Raw genomic sequence first — 19,803 nt, forward strand, 5'->3', positions numbered from 1 at the left:
TGTAGTGATTCAACCGTTATCCAGGTCATGAAAGCTTTTCCATTTGCTGTTCGAAACATATTTCAAAACAAAATTTCCTATATTTTGTCCCTTTTCTAGATTTCCCGCCTATATTTTGTCTTTTCTCTATATTTTTTCCTATATATTCTCCTTTTTCTAGATTTATTCCCCCTATATTTTGTCTTTTTACATTTTTTTCCTGTATCTAGTGTCTTTTCTATTTTTTTTTCCTATATCATATCCTTTTTCTAGAGTCATTCCCTTATATTTGTTGACTTACTTTTTTCTAGTTTTTTTCTCTATATTTTGTCCCTTTTCTAGATTTTTTTTTTCCTATAAGGAACCCTTTAGTGGTATTTTTTCTAATTAGGAACCCTAAGGCCTGTCATGGGATAATTGTGAGTACCAATGCTTACGAGGGCCGTGCCACCATGTTGGAAGAGGGACAACAAGAGGAAAGACTGTAACATTACATTTATAGTATAATTTTAAAACCTAAATGACCGCATGGAAATAAGACGTTTTCTTTGTTTTGTCAGGGAGGAGGAGGCCAAAACCTGACACTCTTTAGTTGGGTTGTTACTCTTCCAACATGGTGGCGTTCCCCACATAAAGAGAGGAGGAAACACAGCTGTATTTTATGAGCTGCAGGCCAAAAAAAGACTTTTCTTCATTTGGCTACATTCCCCCACATAACGAGAATCCCTATTTTTTTTTTTACAGTGTAGGGAATACCAGTGCAGCGTCCTAATTTCTATTGGCTGATGTGACCTGAGTTTGGCCTGTTGGGGGCGGAGCAGGTGGGACGCCGTGGTTCCTCCGTCCAAGTCGCCACATTCCTGCAGAAACACAGAAATACAGATTCAGCTCAATCAGGGAGGAATCTGCTCACCACAGGCTTCATTAAAACTCACACACACACACACACACGCATAAACATATACCCATACGCACACGCATACACACATATATTTGTACACACTACCACATGCATGTACAGCCACACACACACACACACACACACACACGCACATTCACCCTGCAGTAATTTATCCTAATGAGTCGTGACTGTTTTGTACGTCTGCAGCATGATTTCTGCTGTTAGTGCTATGAAACCTCATACTCTCATTTCATACAGTGGGATGTGTGTGTGTGTGTGTGTGTGTGTACACTCTTGTATTTCTATCGAAGGACCGAATGTCCTCACAAGGATAGAAAGAGACAGAAAATCCTACAAAGTCAGTGTATCTTGCTGTTTTCTCTATATAGTTTAGAATCCGCAAGATCCTTTTCTTTTATTTTGGCGACATCTTTGATCTTTTTCCTTGGATTTCCTGTTGATGCAGTTTGAGTTTCTCTTTTCTTTGTCTGTTCAGCCATGGTGGCTATCGCTGCTCATGCTAACTACCCAGTTCCTCTTCTTCTTCTTCTTCTTCTACTTCTTCAGAAACGTAAAACACATCACTTCCTGTGCGGCAGAGGATTTTTCCCCAGGAAAGATGTCGCAGATTATTACTTTAAGATTTGGATTAATGTGATGGATACAGACACACACACACACACACACACACACCCCTTACCTCGCACCCAACCCCTTTATTAGCAACATATGTAAGCCCTTGTCTTCCCTCCTTTCATTTCTCAGTCTCTTTGCCTTTTTATTTTCCTTTTCATCTGTCTGTTTCTCCCCTGCCAGGTGAAAGGAGTGCCATTGCATGTATTTGCCAGGGAGAAGGCCTGTTATGGTCACGCATACATACATATATTTATATATATGTACAGTATAATGAAGGTTATGGGCCTTCAGGACCTGTAGACTGGAACCTGTTAGAGTGTACAGCTGGCCCAGACAGGCAGAGGAGAGATAATGCATTTCCCATGGGAGCGTATCTATGTTCCCAGGGTCCTATCTTCCCCAGATTTATATGGCACAAATGGGAACATGAAAAAGGATCCTATGTTCCCAGGGTCCTATGTTTAACCCTAACCCTAAACCCTAAACCCTGGATAGCTCTGATAAAAAGCCCTTCTGTTCTTTGAAACAGTTGTGGTCAGGGCTCTGGGTAAAAATCTACAAACAAACAAACAAACAACCTAACCCTAACCCTAACTAACCATATTAAGCGAATACAGAGCTGGGGAACATTTTTTTCAGGTTCCCATTATGTGCTATATAGAGCTGGGGAGGACCCTGGGAACATAGGACCCTTTGTCATGTTCCCATTATGTGCCATATAAATCTGGGGAACATAGGACCCTGGGAACATAGGAATGACTCCTTCCCGATGATACTGCTTGTAATCATCATCTTTGTGATTGTGGTCAAATGCTTTTTCTCCCAAACTCTCTCTACCTGCTGTCAGCTCATACTGTGTCATAATCAGAGAATTTATATGTATTGCAGTTCATGGAAAAAAGGAGAGAAATTGAAAAATCCTCCCTAAAACACTTTAATCCTCCCTTGTCTTTCTGGACCCATTTTCTTGTCTTGTGGTGTATTTTTCTCATTCCCGTAGATAACTGTAGAGGGTGTGACATCATGCTGAGGTATTCCCAGCAGCTGCAGTGGAGTTTGATATCAGAAAATCTAAAACACCAACGGGGAACAAATCAAAGAGCGAGGGCATGAGATAAAGGGAAGATAGGCAGGAAGAAGAGATGGATACGGGGGAAAGGAAGGTAACAATCGCTACCTCTGTTGTTCAGGGAATAACTCAGGGGGATTTCTTTAGGGCAACTGCCCCACCGCTAAAATTAGCCTCAGTTTCCGGAGGCTGCTTTTATAATCGGGCCAGAGAGAACATTGTTAATTCAAAGAAAGTCTCTCGTATTTGACCTGGAGCGGCCAAATGGACTCAGACTAGGAAGTTCTGGGTAAAATGACAACTCCTGCAACTCATTTTCAGCATCGTCGCTCTATGATTTGATGTTTGCAAGTTAAAGTTTTAACCTGTGAGCAGTTGTGAAAATTTCCTCTCAAGTCAACAGGGATGTAGTGGAGAGTAAACTCAACTCAGCTCAGTTTACTCACATTTTTGGGCTAATCTGTATTATGTGAAATTCAGAGTATATGTAGTATATATACTGTATAGTGACTATTCAAACTGATGCAAGTTATAAGAGGATAGGGTCTTTTTCAGTGGAAAAAGCATAAATTAACATTTTTATGAAAATATAATTGATTTTTGTTGATATTGGAGATCATAGATTACCCACCTTTTTATTTTCCACTAAATTACTGGTGGTTGTGGAGAATTTTGTAGTCAAAAAAGTTTTACTGTGTTCCATATCAGAAGGGAATAGTGGTTAGACGATATTTCTACTCCAAAAGGTGACGATCTTTGCTTTTTATTTTTCCACCTGGACAAAAAGGAATCTATAAATCTGACGAGGTGAAGCGGTGTCAGACGACGAGGCTGCTGTAAACGTCCAGTAGGTTTTCCTCCTCATCATGTAGCTCTCTCTCTGCTCTCTCTCTCTGCTCTCTCTCTCTGCTCTCACCCCTCTCTCCTCTAACATCCAAGACACGTTTACAGCAGATGTGTATTTGTAAGTGTCAGCAGGTGAATGAAAGATTGATTCAGGACTTCCATCAGCCACTATGCAGGAATAGAATAGAATAGGATAGGATAGGATAGATTTGATTTGATTTGGTTTGAATGCAAGATGTTTTGCAGCTCTACCCCAACATCAATTAAACGACTCCTAAAAAATACTTCCATACATTAGATGCTGTGTCTCAGTACATAAAACATCATTGTGAGTAGTGTTTTTTCATGTATATTTGAATTTGTCAAGCATATTTGAAGTGTATAACAAGTTAACTTCCCTGCCTTTATTGAAACATGTTTAAAAAAAGAGAAACACATCTTCTCACTGTTGTTTTAGTTTCATACCAATCTGTTACAACAATCACATGCCAGTGTGGGGTGATGATCTGCTGCAGTAAGGGCTGTTTGGTAATCTAAAAGTACTTTACATAAGAAATAATATCTCTGACAGTATTTTTCTGGGAGATCAAGGTTCAAGATTAAAGTTTATTGATCCCAGATGGCAAATTGTTTTTTGCAGCATGGCACAATTAAGACAGAAAATAGACATCAACATACAAAAATACTAAACCACTAAAAATGCTTTCCAGTGACCCAGTGGATACGATCAAGTAAATACTACAAAATGAATATCATGAGCCAGGGCAGCAAGGTAAGGTAAAAGTAATTATTAAATATTATCAGTGTCAGATGTCAGTGATTTGGTGTCACTCACTGTAAATCATGTAAAGAGCATCACCTCAAATGTCTAAAACAGTGGTTCTCAACGTGGGGTCCGGGGACCACCAGGGGACCTTGAGTGGGTTCCAGGGGGTCCCCAGCAAACTGATGAATTGTTAAATTTCAGCATTATTTCATTTACAAGAAGTTAACACAATTAGAGAATGTAGAAGAATGATTATTTTGATCATAGTTTCTCTGTTATCTCTCTACCAACAAAACAGATTCTGGACAAAATCATCTAACAATAAAAATATTCTCAGATTTGGGTTCGAGAGACAAAATCTCTTCAAATGGGGGTCTGTGTCCCTAATGTGGACTAATTTAGGGTCCTTGATATGAAAAAGGTTGAGAATCACTGGTCTAAAATGTGAAATAGATTTTTAAACATTGCAGTTCCAACTCTGACCTGATGGGGGCAGTACAGCACCACGTAAAAGCCAACAAACCCTCCATGAGGTGTGTGTGTGTGCCTCCGCACGTCCATCAGGGGAAGGAGAGCATTAGAGGCAATAATTAATAAGTATTGACACCATGTGTGCTGCTGCTGCTCTCTGCTGCTCCGGTTCGAGGCCTTTAGCAGAATCTCCTCAGCAGAGCAACAGGTAGAGCTTCAGCGTCTTGTGCAGGAATGCATGGCTGATGAGGGGGGGATTGAACCCGTGACCTTTCAGCCACGGGACGGTCTCTCTTTTCCTTTCTCTCTCCCTCTTTCTCTCTCCACATTTGCAGTGTGATCTGATGAGTTTCACCCCTACTGTAATTATACCATTGCTGCTGCTTTTACCGGCTTATCATTTAGCCCTGAGTCACAGACGCAGAAAGAAAGCGAGAGAGAGTGGTGTGTGTGTGTGTGTGTGTGTGTGTGTGTGTGTGTGTGTGTGTGTCAGCCAATAGCTTCAGCAGTCATCATAAAAGGATTAACACACTGTCCTGCCCACTATGCAGACTCACCACACACACACACACACACACACAAATGCCATCTTGAGTGGGAAGCATGTTTTGAAGAATAGGCCAAGTTTGAGGAGGAATTCAGGCAACGCTGCCATATGCTCAGACACTATATACACAGTTGAAACCATACATTTTTTTTTTTACGGTTAAGAACTTTGAAAAGGACTTCTAAACTTTTCTCTGTGTGGAAAACAGATGTAGATAAACTTAGCTACGACACCAAGGGTCAAGATCAACAAGTTGCTGGAGGAATGAGTGCAGGGAAGTAAAAACTAGCAAGTTTGCAGATGCATAATTTGCTTTCTACTGATTTCCTAGCATGTCAGTATGTTGGCTTGTCAGCTTTTGTTTGTTTGTAGCGCACTATCTGACACACTGGCTGCATTTCAAAACCCAACCGTGCCAAATCGATAGTTTTCCTTCCCGAGTTGTCTTGGGAAGAACAAACTTCTCATGAACACAAGCAGAGGAGTGTCAGTGTGATGAGTGACGTTGACGCACGTAATTAACGCACAGCTGTTCGACTGTTTCAACTGGCTCTGTGTTATCGATCGTAGCGCTGTTTGGAGGTGATGAGTCATTCTCTCAGGGAATCTCGGGGCTTCCCATTCGCTCTCATCAGCCAAGTTACTATCTAATGCGTCCATGTCTATTCCTGGGATCTTCATCCAGCCTCTGTACTTGTGTTCTTCATGTTTTGGAGCCATGTTTTGGCTGTTAGATGTTACATGAAACGTGTCATGGAGGACACAAGAGCTGATTATCGAATCTAAGAACGCCAAGTCCATACTCGCCAAGTCCATACTTCCCAAGCTGTCCTTGAAAGAACGATCTTCTCATGAAAGTATAAGTCTAGAGATGCTTCCTTACATGATTATTTAAGACACACAGCTGTTCATTTTCCCGCTTGTTTCAACCGGCTCGGACTACAGTGCTGCTTAAACGGGAGCGTATCTATGTTCCCAGGGTCCTATGTTCCCCAGTTCAATATTCTGTTAACACACATTAACCCTCCTATTGTGTTCGGGTCAAATTTGACCCATTTCAAGTTAAAATATTTCATAAATATTATCCAGTTTTTTTATTGGAACAAGGCTTCAAAACAGCTATATAAACACAACAAAACCAATGGTTATTATAACCCTAACCTAACCCTAACCCTAGAACTGGGGAACATAGGACCCTGGGAACATAGGACCCTTTGTCATGTTCCCATTATGTGCCATATAAGTCTAAGGAACATAGGACCTTGGAAACATAATGACTCCGCTTAAACGTGATGCGTCGTTCTCACAGTGAATCTTGGGGCTTTCCCTTCGTACTCGTGGAGTCGGTCAAACCGTGATCTGATGCCTCCTTGGCTGACTGGTAACACGTAAACTTCCGGGATCTTTATCCGTCCTCTGTCTGTTCTTCCATTTTGGAATCATGCTTTGGCGGTTAGATATTACATAAAATGTTCATGGAGGGACACAAGAACGCACAAAAATGCGTACTGATAAAGAGCCAGGAACAAACTAGAACACACATTTAGAAAGGGCCATTGTTTGCTAGTAGCATGGTTGTTGCTCTGGCTGTTTTGTTTGCTGGTATATCGATTTCTTAGCATGTCAGTATGTTGGCTTGTTAGCTTTTGTTTGTAGGATGCTAGCTGAGATATTGTTTGCTAGTAGCTTAATTGCTCTGGCTGTTTGTGTGCTGGCATATTGATTTCTTAGCATGTCAATATGTTTTGTTAGCTTTTGTTTGTTTGTAGCTGTTGCTAGCAGTAGCATGGTTGCTCTGGCTGTTAGCATGTTCGCTGGAATATATATATATGTGTATATATATATAATATATATATAATAGCCTATATTTCAAAGCAGGTCGATATGTTGGCTTCCTGTCTGTCTGTAGCATGCTACAGGTTTCTCTAGCTGTTTGTTAGTAGCTTGTTTGCTGTTGGCTTGTTAGCTTTTGTTTGGATGTAGCATGCTAGTTATATTATTTACTGGTTGCTTTGGCTGTAGCATGTTCACGGGTATGTTGATGGATCAATATGCAAAGTTGGATTTTATGTTGTCTACGGTTACTATTTGTGGATTAGTAGGCAACATCATTCTGAATTTGGCTTTATGAATGTTCACACTAGGTTATGGCACAAGAGACATTTTCTCCTGGTTAATCCCACCACTGTTAACCGTTTATCATATTTATTGTCACCGAGACAAGTACCTGTACATTCACTGTCCTTGGCAAATAAAGTGATTGTGATTCTAGTTCTGAATTCTAGTTCTAGTTCTACTCATTTGGCAATTGCATGCTTTCTATCTCTTTGTTCTCTGGAGGTCTCTTTCTGTCTCTATCTCTCTCTCGCTCTCTCTGTCTCTCTCTCTCTCACACACACACACACACGCCCACCATCATGATCCGCCCTCGTCAGTTACAGTACATGAGCTCAGGGATTATCAGCCAGCAGTGTTTGGTGCTTGTTAATGATGTCATCATCAGGTCCCAGTGGGGACGTTGAGGTCAGCAGAGGAATGATAAAGGGCTTTTAAATAAACACCAGAATTGTGTTGTTAACCCCAAATTGGCAGTACAAACAAGATTACTGTGTTTTTGGAGGAAGTCAATCTTTGGAGATTTGGCGGTGGTGTGCTGTTCCCGGAGTCTGGGTTTCTGTGGGTGGGAATGTGAGGATGGGCACAATGTGGGATGGGAGAGCAAAGCTTAGACCAAATACTAAAAAAAAAAAACACTGTGTGAGAGACAAATAGAATGAGAAAGTACTGGGAGAGTATAGTGGAGTGTGTACGTGTGCTTGTGTGTGTTATGCATTCAGGTTAAGTGGAGCAGTAATTGTTATGTGTATATCTGTACTTAAAGCGCTAATTTGTGAGATCTTTTGTTGCAAAGCGCTCATTGCTGTGGTGTTTCTACACCATAGATCACCTGTCAATCAAACAGTGTGGGCGGAGCTCGGATTTTCTGTTGATGCAGTTTGAGTTTCTCTTTACTTTGTCTCTTCAGCCATGGTGGCTATCGCTGCTCATGCTAACTACCTAGTTCTTCTTCTTCTTCTTCTTCTTCTTCTTCTGTTGATTACAAACAAACCGGAAACGTAAAACGCTTTCCTGGATTTTTCACAGGAAAGAGCCGGCTGTTTAGAACAGACAATGGAAAAGCTTTCATGAACTGGACATAGGTTGAATCACTATTGTATCAATCAGCAATACACAGTCGCAAAACAGACATTTATTGATATGAAAACGGATTCTTGTGTTCTTGGAATACTTTTCCATAGGGTAAACCACTGTGATAAGACTGTTGTAAAGCGGAGCGTTACTGTCAGGTCATGGAAAAGCAAAGGCTGCAGACTAAACACAGTGTTCAGGTGTATCTCTGTCCCATAGTGAGCGGGGAAACCCCGGTCCCAACTAATGACTGTTGTCGATCAGCTGTTTGGCTGAGTCAGCACGTAATCTCCCTTTACGAGAGCAGATGACTGACACACCAGCACCCCAACCTCCCCTCCCTCTCCCCTGCAAATACACACACACACACACACACACACACACACACACACACACACACACTCTCCAGGTGTGTAACGTAGATGAGGTGGGTGGAGAGCTGTGGATACAAAATTATACTCTCTCTCTCTCTCTGCCTATAGGTAGAAACACCAACTTTTGCTTGCTGTGTGGTTGGTCTTAGTTCAGCCTGTGCATGTATGTGTATGTGTGTGTGTGTGTGTGTGTGTGTGTGTGTATGGATGACCCTCGCAGCTGCAGTGTCACTGACATCAGCGCTGTAGCTCTTGCAAGACCTCTCTAATTAGACCTGCGTGCCCTGTCATCACATGCTGCTGTTATCCCACGAGCAGCTGTATCACACACACACACACACACACACACACACACACACACACACACACACAGGTGCTCACGCCCCACACAGGTGTCCAGAGCAGGACGCAGCTGAGCCAAATATCATAGCAACCTTTCGGGGAACTTAAACATGACAAAACACAAGACAATAAATGTGGGAAAAAGAAAGAGGCAGCTTTGATTTTCTGTGCAGAAAAACAGACAGAAGACGCATCTCTCTCCCTTGTTCTCAGTTTATTCCCTTTAATGTCTATTTTCTTTATCTATTTTTAGTATTATTTTTATTTAATAACCAGGCAGTCCTCTTGTAAATTTCTTTGGAGATTATTTTTCACGGGGAGATCTGGCAAGAAAAACAGAATCAAGACAGAAATGTACAAAAGCAACATTAAAAAAATCACATAAAAACTTCAAAGTAAAAGTCATTAGTGCACAAATCATTCAATAGGAGACCAGCAGGATAGTGGGCCAAGCCTGTTGAAATCTCTATTAAGAAAGCATAGACAGCTGACTGAGTCCATCGCAGTCATTATAAACTCGCCTGATTCACCGAGACCCAAAACAATTCCTGTGATCCCAGACAGCACTTTCCACAAAGTCTTTTAGAGATATAACAAACCCGAAACATAAGGAAGCAGACCCAGAGTGGCTTTCTAGATAAAATTTAATTAATGTAGAAGTCTGGGAGTCTCATCCGTCTCCGTCTGATTCAGTACCTCAGGGTTTCTGTCGGATCCAACCAAAACTTTGTCCTCCTTCACCGTGAAATCCCTGCTTCAGCTCCTCATACCTGGGAGTCTGATCCTCCTCTGCAGTCGGATCAAGCTGCTTCCCAACAGGGCAAAACCTGCCTGCTGTGTAAATTATATGCAGATGTAGCCGTTTTAGAAGTTTCATTTTTCACTCCATATTAAAAATGCTAAAACTAACATGCTGCATAATGCTGCACTTTGGACCCCAGAGAGGAACTGTGCGGAAAAATCAAGTGTTGCTGTCTTTTCAACGGCTGGAAGTTACAAGGAGCAGACTGGGAACTAGATGAGTTTTTTGTCTCGATTTACTAATTTGGTTCAACTGTATAAAGTCCAAGAAAGGGGGAATTTAACAATAGCTAACACTGTAAAGTTATTTCCCTTACTTCTAGTTTCATTACCTCTGCCAAAGAGATTATGTTAGTGTCACTCTTTAGTTTTAGTTAGTTTGTCTGTCTGTCAGCAGGATAACTCAAACATTTATGAACAGACTTCCATGAAATTTGGCAGACAGACCTTGGGCCAAAGAACAATTGATTCGATTTTGGTGAGGGATTCAGATTAGGGATTTCTGCCATTTTTTTTAGCTATATCTATGAAAGTAACAGAGATAGACACTTGATTCCAAATCTTAAGGGGATTTTTACAGGGTCGAGCAATCAATTTAACTTTGCATTTTATTTTAAAGAGTAACTAAACCCCAAACCCAAACTCTTTCCTGTCTCTCTCCACTTTCAAAATCTGTAATCAAGGCAAAAAATGCCAAAAAATTATCTTTAAAGAGTAACTACGCCCCACCCAAATCTGTGGTGAGGCCTGACACCTAATGGTGAAAAGTAGGGTGCTGAACTGCCCTTGTGCTATTGGCTGGTGATGTCACCACCTATTGTACTCTATAGATGGTGACATCACCTGGCTCAAAGACCAGCCAATAGCAGAAGACCAGTTCAGTACCCTACTTTTCATCATTAGGTGTCAGGCTTCACCACAGATTTTGACTTTGAGTTCCTCTTTAAAGATAATTTTTTGGCATTTTTTGCCTTGATTACAGATTTTGAAAGTGGAGAGAGACAGGAAAGAGTCAGGTAGAGAGAAACGGGGATGACATGCGACAAAGTTCTCTGGGCCGGATTCAAACCCACAACATCGCAGTTACATGGTACGTGCCTTGGACCACTGAGCCACCAGAACGCCCCAATTTAACTTCACATTTAAGTGATAGGAACGATGTGTTTGGGTGTAACAGCAAGATGGATATTTGTTCATTGTTGGTGGTTTGCACTCTCTGACTGCCCTCTAGCTGTTTTTTTTGTTTACCTTTCTCCTCTTTGTTGAGCTTTTGATGCCATGAGTGTCACTGTTTGCCATCTTTATTTGTATTTCTCTCTGTGTGTTTTAGGGAGAGATGTTAGATAAGTGAGAGTGTTTTTCACTGCTTTTATCATCTGTGCAAGTAAACCAAGCAAACCTAAACTGTGCACAGCAGCAGCAGCCAGATATTGACACATCAGTGAGTGACTTGCCTGGCAGGATGGCAACTGTGGCAGCTGGGAGTGATTCAGCAACATGAAGCATTTAAAAAACGGTTTGAGCTTTCAAAACCACATGGGCCGAATGTGTTTTCATGCTGTTCTCGGCAGCGGACTCTCCCCCGGCCAAATGGCTTCAAGATTACCGGCGTCACAGCTCGCTTCCCCGTGCATCTGAGGAGGGAACTTGGCTGTTTGAGGCGGAGAACTCGACAAAACGTTCAAAACGACGAACATTGTTTTATACGTTCAACGTGACGCAATGTGGTAGGAGGTGAAGAAGCCAGGGAGCCGCCTGGTGATCAAAAGTCTGGACCCACCTGATTGAATGTTCTGTGTTTTTCATTCTCTTAAAGCCATTCTGATCTAAAGGCCTCTGCTTAAATGCTTGAAATGTGTTTCTTAGACAAATATAAAGAGTGAAGTTGATCCTATGTATGTAAGAATCTAAAATATAAGATGGTTTTGATTTGTTTAACACTTTTTTTTTTTTCACTGCATAATTCCATTTGTGTTATTTGGTAACACTTTACAATAAGGGTCACTAAGTTAAGGGTTAGTTAATGCTTAATAATTAGTTAACTAATGTGTAATTTACTAATGGTGTTCATGTTAACTAAGGTATTAATTTATACATTATTTAATAGTTTATAAAGATGACTATTAAATAATGTATAAATTCATACCTTAGTTAACATGAACACCATTAGTAAATGATTACCAGACACATTAGTTAACTGTTAATTAAGGGTTAGTTAATGCTTATTAAGCATTAACTAACTGTACCCTTATTGTAAAGTGTTACCTGTTATTTCATAGTTTGATGTCTTTACTGTTATTCTAAAAGGTGGAAAATAGTAGAAATAAAGAAAAATGCGGTGTGTCCTTTTGAAACTTTTGACAGCTGAATACCTTAAATGTAAAATATAACCCAGGGCAGCAAAGGCTCCGATACAATCTCAACTGATACTAAACACTTTAATAGAAAAAAACATTTTACAACTCTGTAATCTTGTTGATAAAAACACACGCAGCTGTCTTACAATGAATGGGAATTTAAATGTTCCAGCGCTGTCATTACACACATTCAGCTTCCCTGCCATTCCTCCCTTGTAATTGACTCAGTTTTTTTTTTGCGAGGAGGCTTATAGGAGCGGACACGCCTCTCCCTGTCAGAGCCGACCCGAATACGGACACAAATCACTGTCTATCGCTAATTTCCCTTGTAATTACAGGTTCGGCTCCACGCTGGAATTCACTGATTATCCCGAACAACACAAACCAGAGCTGTCAGAGTGTCAGAGGGGGGAATTTCCAGTGTTAAATTCCTTTGAGAAAGTGTAAACTTTGGACAGAGAGAGAGAGAGAGAGAGAGAGAGAGAGAGAGAGAGAGAGAGACACGAGGGCTCCGTTCACACCGCAGGATTTCACGCTCAATTCTGAACTGCGGCTTGTATCTGATTTTTTTTGGATGACTCTTCATATCTGTTGAAGGATGGAGGCCTAACCCATATCTGACACCGATATGAACTGACAGCGATGCCGCAAATAAAAGACGTCATTCGTTTTTTTTGTACCTATACGCTTCTCCCGCTTGTTTCCAACACATTTCATCTCGTCCACCCTGACGCCGCTCAGCCAAGCTGCTGCGGCGGCAGAATTATGACAACCGTCTCAAGTGAATGACGCAAGATTTACTTATTGTCATGGCAACGCTGACAAACTCTGTTTCGAGCGTTCAAATCCAAGTTTGCATGTAGGTTTTACGCCTCAGGATCTGATTTTATACCACATATCTATTGAATCCAATTGAAAAAAATGTGAATCCATGCAGCTTTTTGCTGTTCACACTGTTTAGAAAACATCAGTTACTCGGAAAACGTAATCTATTAGTCTTTACTTATTACTCATTAAATAAGTAATCACATTACTTTATTGATTCCTCATCAGCAGCAGTAATTAGTTCCATTCCTCGTTCCATTACTGTCTGTTTCGTTGGCAGCAGCAGCTCCTTGTTTTTCCCTGAGTCTCTCATTGCTGTGTTTGATGCTTTGATAAACTGGATGTCATGTTTTTCTCTGTGGAAAGAGTTTGGCTCCCACACAAAGTTTACAATGGACCAAAATATTCTTTGTATCCTTGACTGAGAGTGATTCAAAGAAATGGGAAAACTTCCAGCTGCTCTCCCTCAGCCTCCATTTTTTGTTTTTGTTGTTTTTTAAGCGAACAGCCGACATAATCCTGCTGCATGTCCTGAAGATACAGATGAGGGAAAAACACACAGGTTGAAGGAGGTTCGGGTTTAAGGAACACAGCAACAGTGTTACTACGATTAGTGAGACATGTGAGGGGGAAAAAAAATGAATTGAGACACTGTGAGCTGCAGTGTGAACGCAGCCAGACGGAGACAGAGGAGAGAAACAAAGAGAGAAGAAGAGAGGGAGTTTCCTCTTACCTCCTCTGACACTCTGCCCTTCCTCTGGCTGCTGCTGCGGCTTATCTGAGGGGCGAGCTGTGAAATTGAGAGGTGTCCTTTGACATCCAGCTGGCACCGCCTGCACTGACACGCACACACACACACACACACGCACACACACACACACACACACACACACACACACACACACCTGTGACCTGCATGAACCTCTGCTGCCTGAGCCGAGGCAGAGGGCCGGGTCGCACAGCAGCAGCCACTGTAGAAATCTCCCTCCATGCTTTAGTCCTGCATCTATCCTGCATTAGAACTGCAGTAGAACCAAATGAATCTATTGCAACACAAACTGCCAGTGTCCCTAAATCCACTGGTGGAAGAAGTACTGAGATCTTTTACTTAAGTAAAAGTAGCAATACAACAATGTAAAGATACTCCATTACAAGTAAATGTCCTGCATTCAAAATCTTACTGAAGTAAAAGTACATAAGTATTGGCAGCAAAATGTACTTAGAGTTTCAAAGTAAACGTACTCATTATGCAAACTGTCCCCATTTAGAGAGTTATATTTTTCATAAATTATTGGAATATTAATACTGATTTATTGACATACATGTACATGTAAGCAGCATTTCAAAGTTGTCAACGTGAAGCTAATCTTAACAATTTAGCTATACTTTTGGGTAGTCTAATCTATAACAATGCTATTTTATAGTTATTTTATAAAGATGATCAAATGTTTTAAATATAAAATATTGATCTGAAAAGTAACTAGTAACTATAGCTGTGAAATAAATGTAATGGAGTAAAAAGTACAATATTTCCCTCTAAAATGTAGTGGAGTATAAGAACAAAGTAGTATAAAATGGAAATACTCAAGTAAAGTACAAGTACCTCAAAATTGTACTTAAGTACAGTACCTGAGTAAATGTACTTAGTTACTTTCCACCACTGCCTAAATCAGCCAGTTACATGATTATTCACTGTTACATCATAGGAAACTTTATTTTTCCAAACAAAGTCCAGCAGTAGTTCAACAAGCAAGCAGTAAAAATAGGCCAAACTCTATTTTTAAACATTACAATTGCATTGCACTGTTTTGTTTATACTATTTTCTCTTGTATTGTCCGTGCTGCTCTTATTTTAATTCTGTTTGGACCCCAAGAAAAAGTTTTACATCTCGCTGTGCATTTGTGTGAGGTGGAATTGCAATAAATTTGAACTGAATTGCATTGAGAAAGTGTGACTTCTACAATGACTTCATTTGAATGTGGCTCTGTGTGTATGTGTGTGTGTGTGTGTGTGTGTGTGTGTGTGTGTGTATGCGCCACTTTGGCATATAAACCACATATACTTGTAAATCTGCAATTAGATCTAAAACCCCCAAACTGATCCAAAATGCAATCTCTCCCCTTTTTTTCTCTTTCGCTTGACCATTTATGCAGAAATTAGGCTAATTACGCATAAATAGAAAATGGCTTTGGTGAATTTACCTCATTTTGTTTGTGTAAATGGGCCTTGTTACGGCTTTACGTAAGCAGCACAGACGAGGGCCGAGTCCGTAACTCTGATGATGTTTATCAGCCATGTGCTGCCCAGGTTTCAACAAGCCTCCATGAGCCTGGGACAAGGAAAGGAAGGCAACAGAGAAAAGAGGTAGGAGGGAGAATGAAGGCATGAAGGAAGATAAGACGAGGACAGAAATGAGACAGAAATGAGGGAAGCAGCAGAGTACAAGCTGTCTGAAAAGAAAGCAAAAGTTGATTTTCCCTAAGAATTCCTCTTTGAGGCCAAGTTCAACCTCCTCGGTTCACAGGCGCAAGTGGAGTGTCGACCCAAATAAGCACAAAACCTTCTCAATATGCTTTATGTCACAGTAAAAACTCACATTAAAGCAGCTTTGTGAACTGTTTTGAAGTGATATCAGAAAGATATTTAAGCCCCGATTTCATAAAACGACAGACGTTGCCTCAACTTTCATTTTGGCGCTGTCTTCACGCTGGTTTTCAACGCTGGTGCAGGCTGTCATATCATTCATGTCGTATGTATTCAACGTCAAAATGTTTGCTGGCAGGATGTATCTGTAAGTGGGTGTGTATGCCTGTGTGTACTGTCTGTACAAACACTTGAGAATCAGCAACACGATGCATCGGCTCTCCGAGTTTTGTCAAGTGGTGTAGCAGTTGTGACACTTCACATTTTTAAATTTTAACCTTTAATTATAGCGTCCCCATCAGACCAATTAGTGTAATTTTTTAAACACCACAACAGAGGGACAAAATGCATCATCCTTCCAATTTCGTCAAACCATGAAACTACGAAAACAGGAGCAGGGAAGATCGGCGAGTCGCTCCGTGGTTACTACAAGAGTTGTCATGGCAACAGATTCGGTAACACAGTAAATACAGCTTATCCAACATAGTGCAATACTCAAAACAGTGAAATTACTTACAGATATTATATTCTGTATTTGATGCTGATCTTATCTTTTCTTCTGCTGTTTCTATTTGTTTTTGGGGTTTTTTTTGGTAACACTTTACAGTAAGGGTCAGTAAGTTAAGGGTTAGTTAATGCTTAATAAGCATTAACTAACCCTTAATTAACAGTTAACTAATGTGTCTGGTAATCATTTACTAATGGTGTTCATGTTAACTCAGGTATTAATTTATACATTATTTAATAGTCATCTTTATAAACTATTAAATAATGTATAAATTAATACCTGAGTTAACATGAACACCATTAGTAAATTACACATTAGTTAACTGTTAATGTTAGTTAATGCTTAATAAGCGTTAGTTAACTTAGTGACCCTTATTGTAAAGTGTAACCACGGATTCCATTTTTGATCGAGCTCGTCTAGCCGCGCTCCACGGGAATTATCAGCATGGCTTGAACGCGCCTTCTTCGTCCAATCAGATCGCTCGGCATCAACGACCCGCTGTGTGATTGCGTGTGCGTTGCGGCCCGGCTGCGGGTCGGCCCTCGCCCAGCCAGCGCTCCCTCGCTCTTCACGCTCCGCAGGCAGACATGCAGATAGCCCAGATATAAGAATATCACATTTATACAGCCCCTCTGTCCCGAGCCATTCTAAATAACATTATGTCACGGTAACTACCCACTATCTGATTCTGAGTAATGGTAAAACTCCCCTCCCACGTATGCTAATGCTGTTTGTTCAGCCCCTGTTGGGAGGGAAACAGGAGACGGGCCAAGAGGTTCAAGGCTTGAGAAAACTGAGTGGGTGAGGCAAGCGGTTGATGTTATTCCTATAAAATAGAGCAGAATTAGCAGAGAGGACACTTATAACACACACAGACACCTTTTTAAGTTTATTTTGATATAATATATTCATACCCCCACTGGTAAATCCTCTGTTCAGCCTCTGGTTGGAGCGATGCCACCCTGCCACCTATTTTTATGGCATTTTATTACAGAATGCATTAGAGTGCAACATGTAATGACTTGCACTGGGGTGGAACAAACAGAGATGTGAATAAATTTTCTTTTTCTTTTTTTACTGTGGACTTTTGACTTTTGAATATATGTAGCTATAAACAGTGAGCAGGATAGCGTTTTATGAGTTTTTAACTTCAGCTGCAGGAAGGCAAATTCCAATCAACTGAATAGAAGAATAGAAGAGAATACAATAAAATATGAACTTGACTGCAGTGTTGGCCTTAAAGAAATCCCAGTGAATCACTTTAATACTGTTAAAAACAGCTATTGGTGATATGCCTTGCATTTAAGATAAGATTGCACTTTATTGATCCCCTAGGGGAAATTCAGGTGTCATAGTAGCAATTGGCAAAGGTAAAAAGAATCGGACACGAAAGGTAATATAAATATAAAACCATAAAAAAAAAAAATATATATATATATAAAACTATAGAGCTAGAGCATTGGAAGGTTAAAATAAGCAAGAAAAAAATTAAAAAATAAAATAGCAAAAACTAGCAAAAAAGTAGCGACATGTGGAAGCTGCTGTGACGGGCTGCCACCCACCACGATGACGACACCACTACTCTATTTCTGGCTCCTTTTTAGTAGTTTGGTGTATTTTTCTTCTTGGTGGATAACCGACCACTCGTAGACGAGGTGACCAATAGCTACAATGGAGTTTGATATGAGAAAATGTTTCAGGATGTAAAACATCAGCGGTAAACGTCAGGTTTTGGTGTCAGTCCCTCAGGATCAAAGAGCGAGGGCTTCTTTCTAGAGCCGCCATTTTACACCGAGAGACGTTCAACAGTCATACAGGGAGAAATCCATCGCAGAAGAGGAGAGAGACCAATTTCTCCACCCACATCCGCCCTTAAAAGGCATTCTGGGAAATGTAGGAAATCACTAACTGATGAAGAAGGATTAGGTGAGGCAGGTTGAGGGAAAGTGGGTTCACCAAAAAAGTAAATTCCAACACTTCATCACTAAATAACTCCTGGAATGCGTTGGACATCACAGACTGATGAGATCCTCTGAGACTTGGACTTGAGTTAAGGATCAAATGAGGACAAGGGACTAGACAGGAAGCTAAGGTTGATGATGCAACCTCCTCTTTGTTTTTGCTCCTTGAAGTCAGACAGTCGGCCTTATTTAGCGAACAGCTAAAAGGTGCCGCGAAGAATTCAGACATCCTCCGACCGAGTCTGAGCAAACAGACCTGCAAGACGACAATATTTGTCTTACAGCCGCAGATATCAATAAAATAATAGAGTCAACATCCCTCTGCCCAAGAGTTTGGCCAAGGGATGGCTCATTCTGGCACACACACACACACACACACGCACTTACACAGAGATAGGTGCACCTAACCACCGACACACACACACACACACACACACACACACACACACACACATTCACATTGTCACAGCAACAAAAACAGACAACAGGAGATGTGACTTGTCTTGTCCAAACAGAGGAGGGAAGGATGTTCCAGGTCGATGAGTCGGAGCAGGGAGGAGACTGAGTTAGAGCCGGTTAACAGGAACTAATATAAGTCGAAAACATTCCTCGTCTTCTATTTTAGGCCAGCTGACTGAGCAGAGGAACCACCGGAGAGGAAAATGGGTCTGATTGTGGCACAGAGTTGGTGTTTTAGGACAGTGAGCCATACCAGGATTAGTCAGACTCAAAATATGACACACTACAAACAACTGACCTACAGTTTAAACTACAGTATCTGTCCCACATTAAACCTGCAATAAGTGATATCAGACCTTATAACCAATCCAGAAACAAATGTGTTCTATATGGTGATTTAATTGAGACATAATGATATGAACCAGTATCCACACAGCAGCAGCTGTGTTGCTGTTTTCTCCTCTTTTCTAAAGCTTGTTGTCAAATTCTGCTCCTGAATGAAGCTCCTCCTGCTCCATTCAGCAGCAACTAGCTTTTAAACTAGCTTTGGCGTTCTCCCCCTCCCATTCCTGAAAAACAAATCTCGTAATGGCGGAATCGATGAAGCAAGCGAGTAAACTTGTTAAACTAGTAAACTTGTTAAAGTAGTAAACTTGTTAAACTAGTGAACTTGTTAAACTATTATACTTGTTAAAGTAGTAAACTTGTTAAACTATTATACTTGTTAAAGTAGTAAACTTGTTAAACTAGTAAACTTGTTAAACTATTATACTTGTTAAACTATTAAACTTGTTAAACTAGTGAACTTGTTAAACTATTATACTTGTTAAAGTAGTAAACTTGTTGAACTAGTGAACTTGTTAAACTATTATACTTGTTAAAGTAGTAAACTTGTTAAACTATTATACTTGTTAAAGTAGTAAACTTGTTAAACTAGTAAACTTGTTAAACTATTATACTTGTTAAACTATTAAACTTGTTAAACTAGTGAACTTGTTAAACTAGTGAACTTGTTAAACTATTATACTTGTTAAAGTAGTAAACTTGTTAAACTAGTAAACTTGTTACACTATTATACTTGTTAAACTATTATACTTGTTAACGTAGTAAACTTGTTAAAGTAGTGAA

General features: G+C 40.4%; 1 protein-coding gene across 1 annotated transcript in view; it reads right to left on the reverse strand.

The window, feature by feature from the left end:
• Positions 1 to 839, reverse strand: part of LOC139658050 (bone morphogenetic protein 2-like) — a gene marked incomplete at its 5' end in the record, with an annotated part of 29,694 nt that extends 28,855 nt beyond the window's left edge. The window contains one exon of the mRNA XM_071536076.1: positions 772 to 839. Coding sequence (XP_071392177.1) covers positions 772 to 839 — 68 coding nt within the window. The remainder of the gene's footprint in view (positions 1 to 771) is intronic.
• Between the last annotated feature and the right edge of the window lie 18,964 nt (positions 840 to 19,803).

The sequence above is a fragment of the Centroberyx affinis genome, unplaced genomic scaffold (assembly GCF_046629955.1).
Source record: "Centroberyx affinis isolate AG114_WGS23_722 - 3 ecotype Tasmania unplaced genomic scaffold, CSIRO-AGI_Caff_v1 ptg002821l_1, whole genome shotgun sequence".
NCBI lineage: Eukaryota > Metazoa > Chordata > Actinopteri > Beryciformes > Berycidae > Centroberyx > Centroberyx affinis.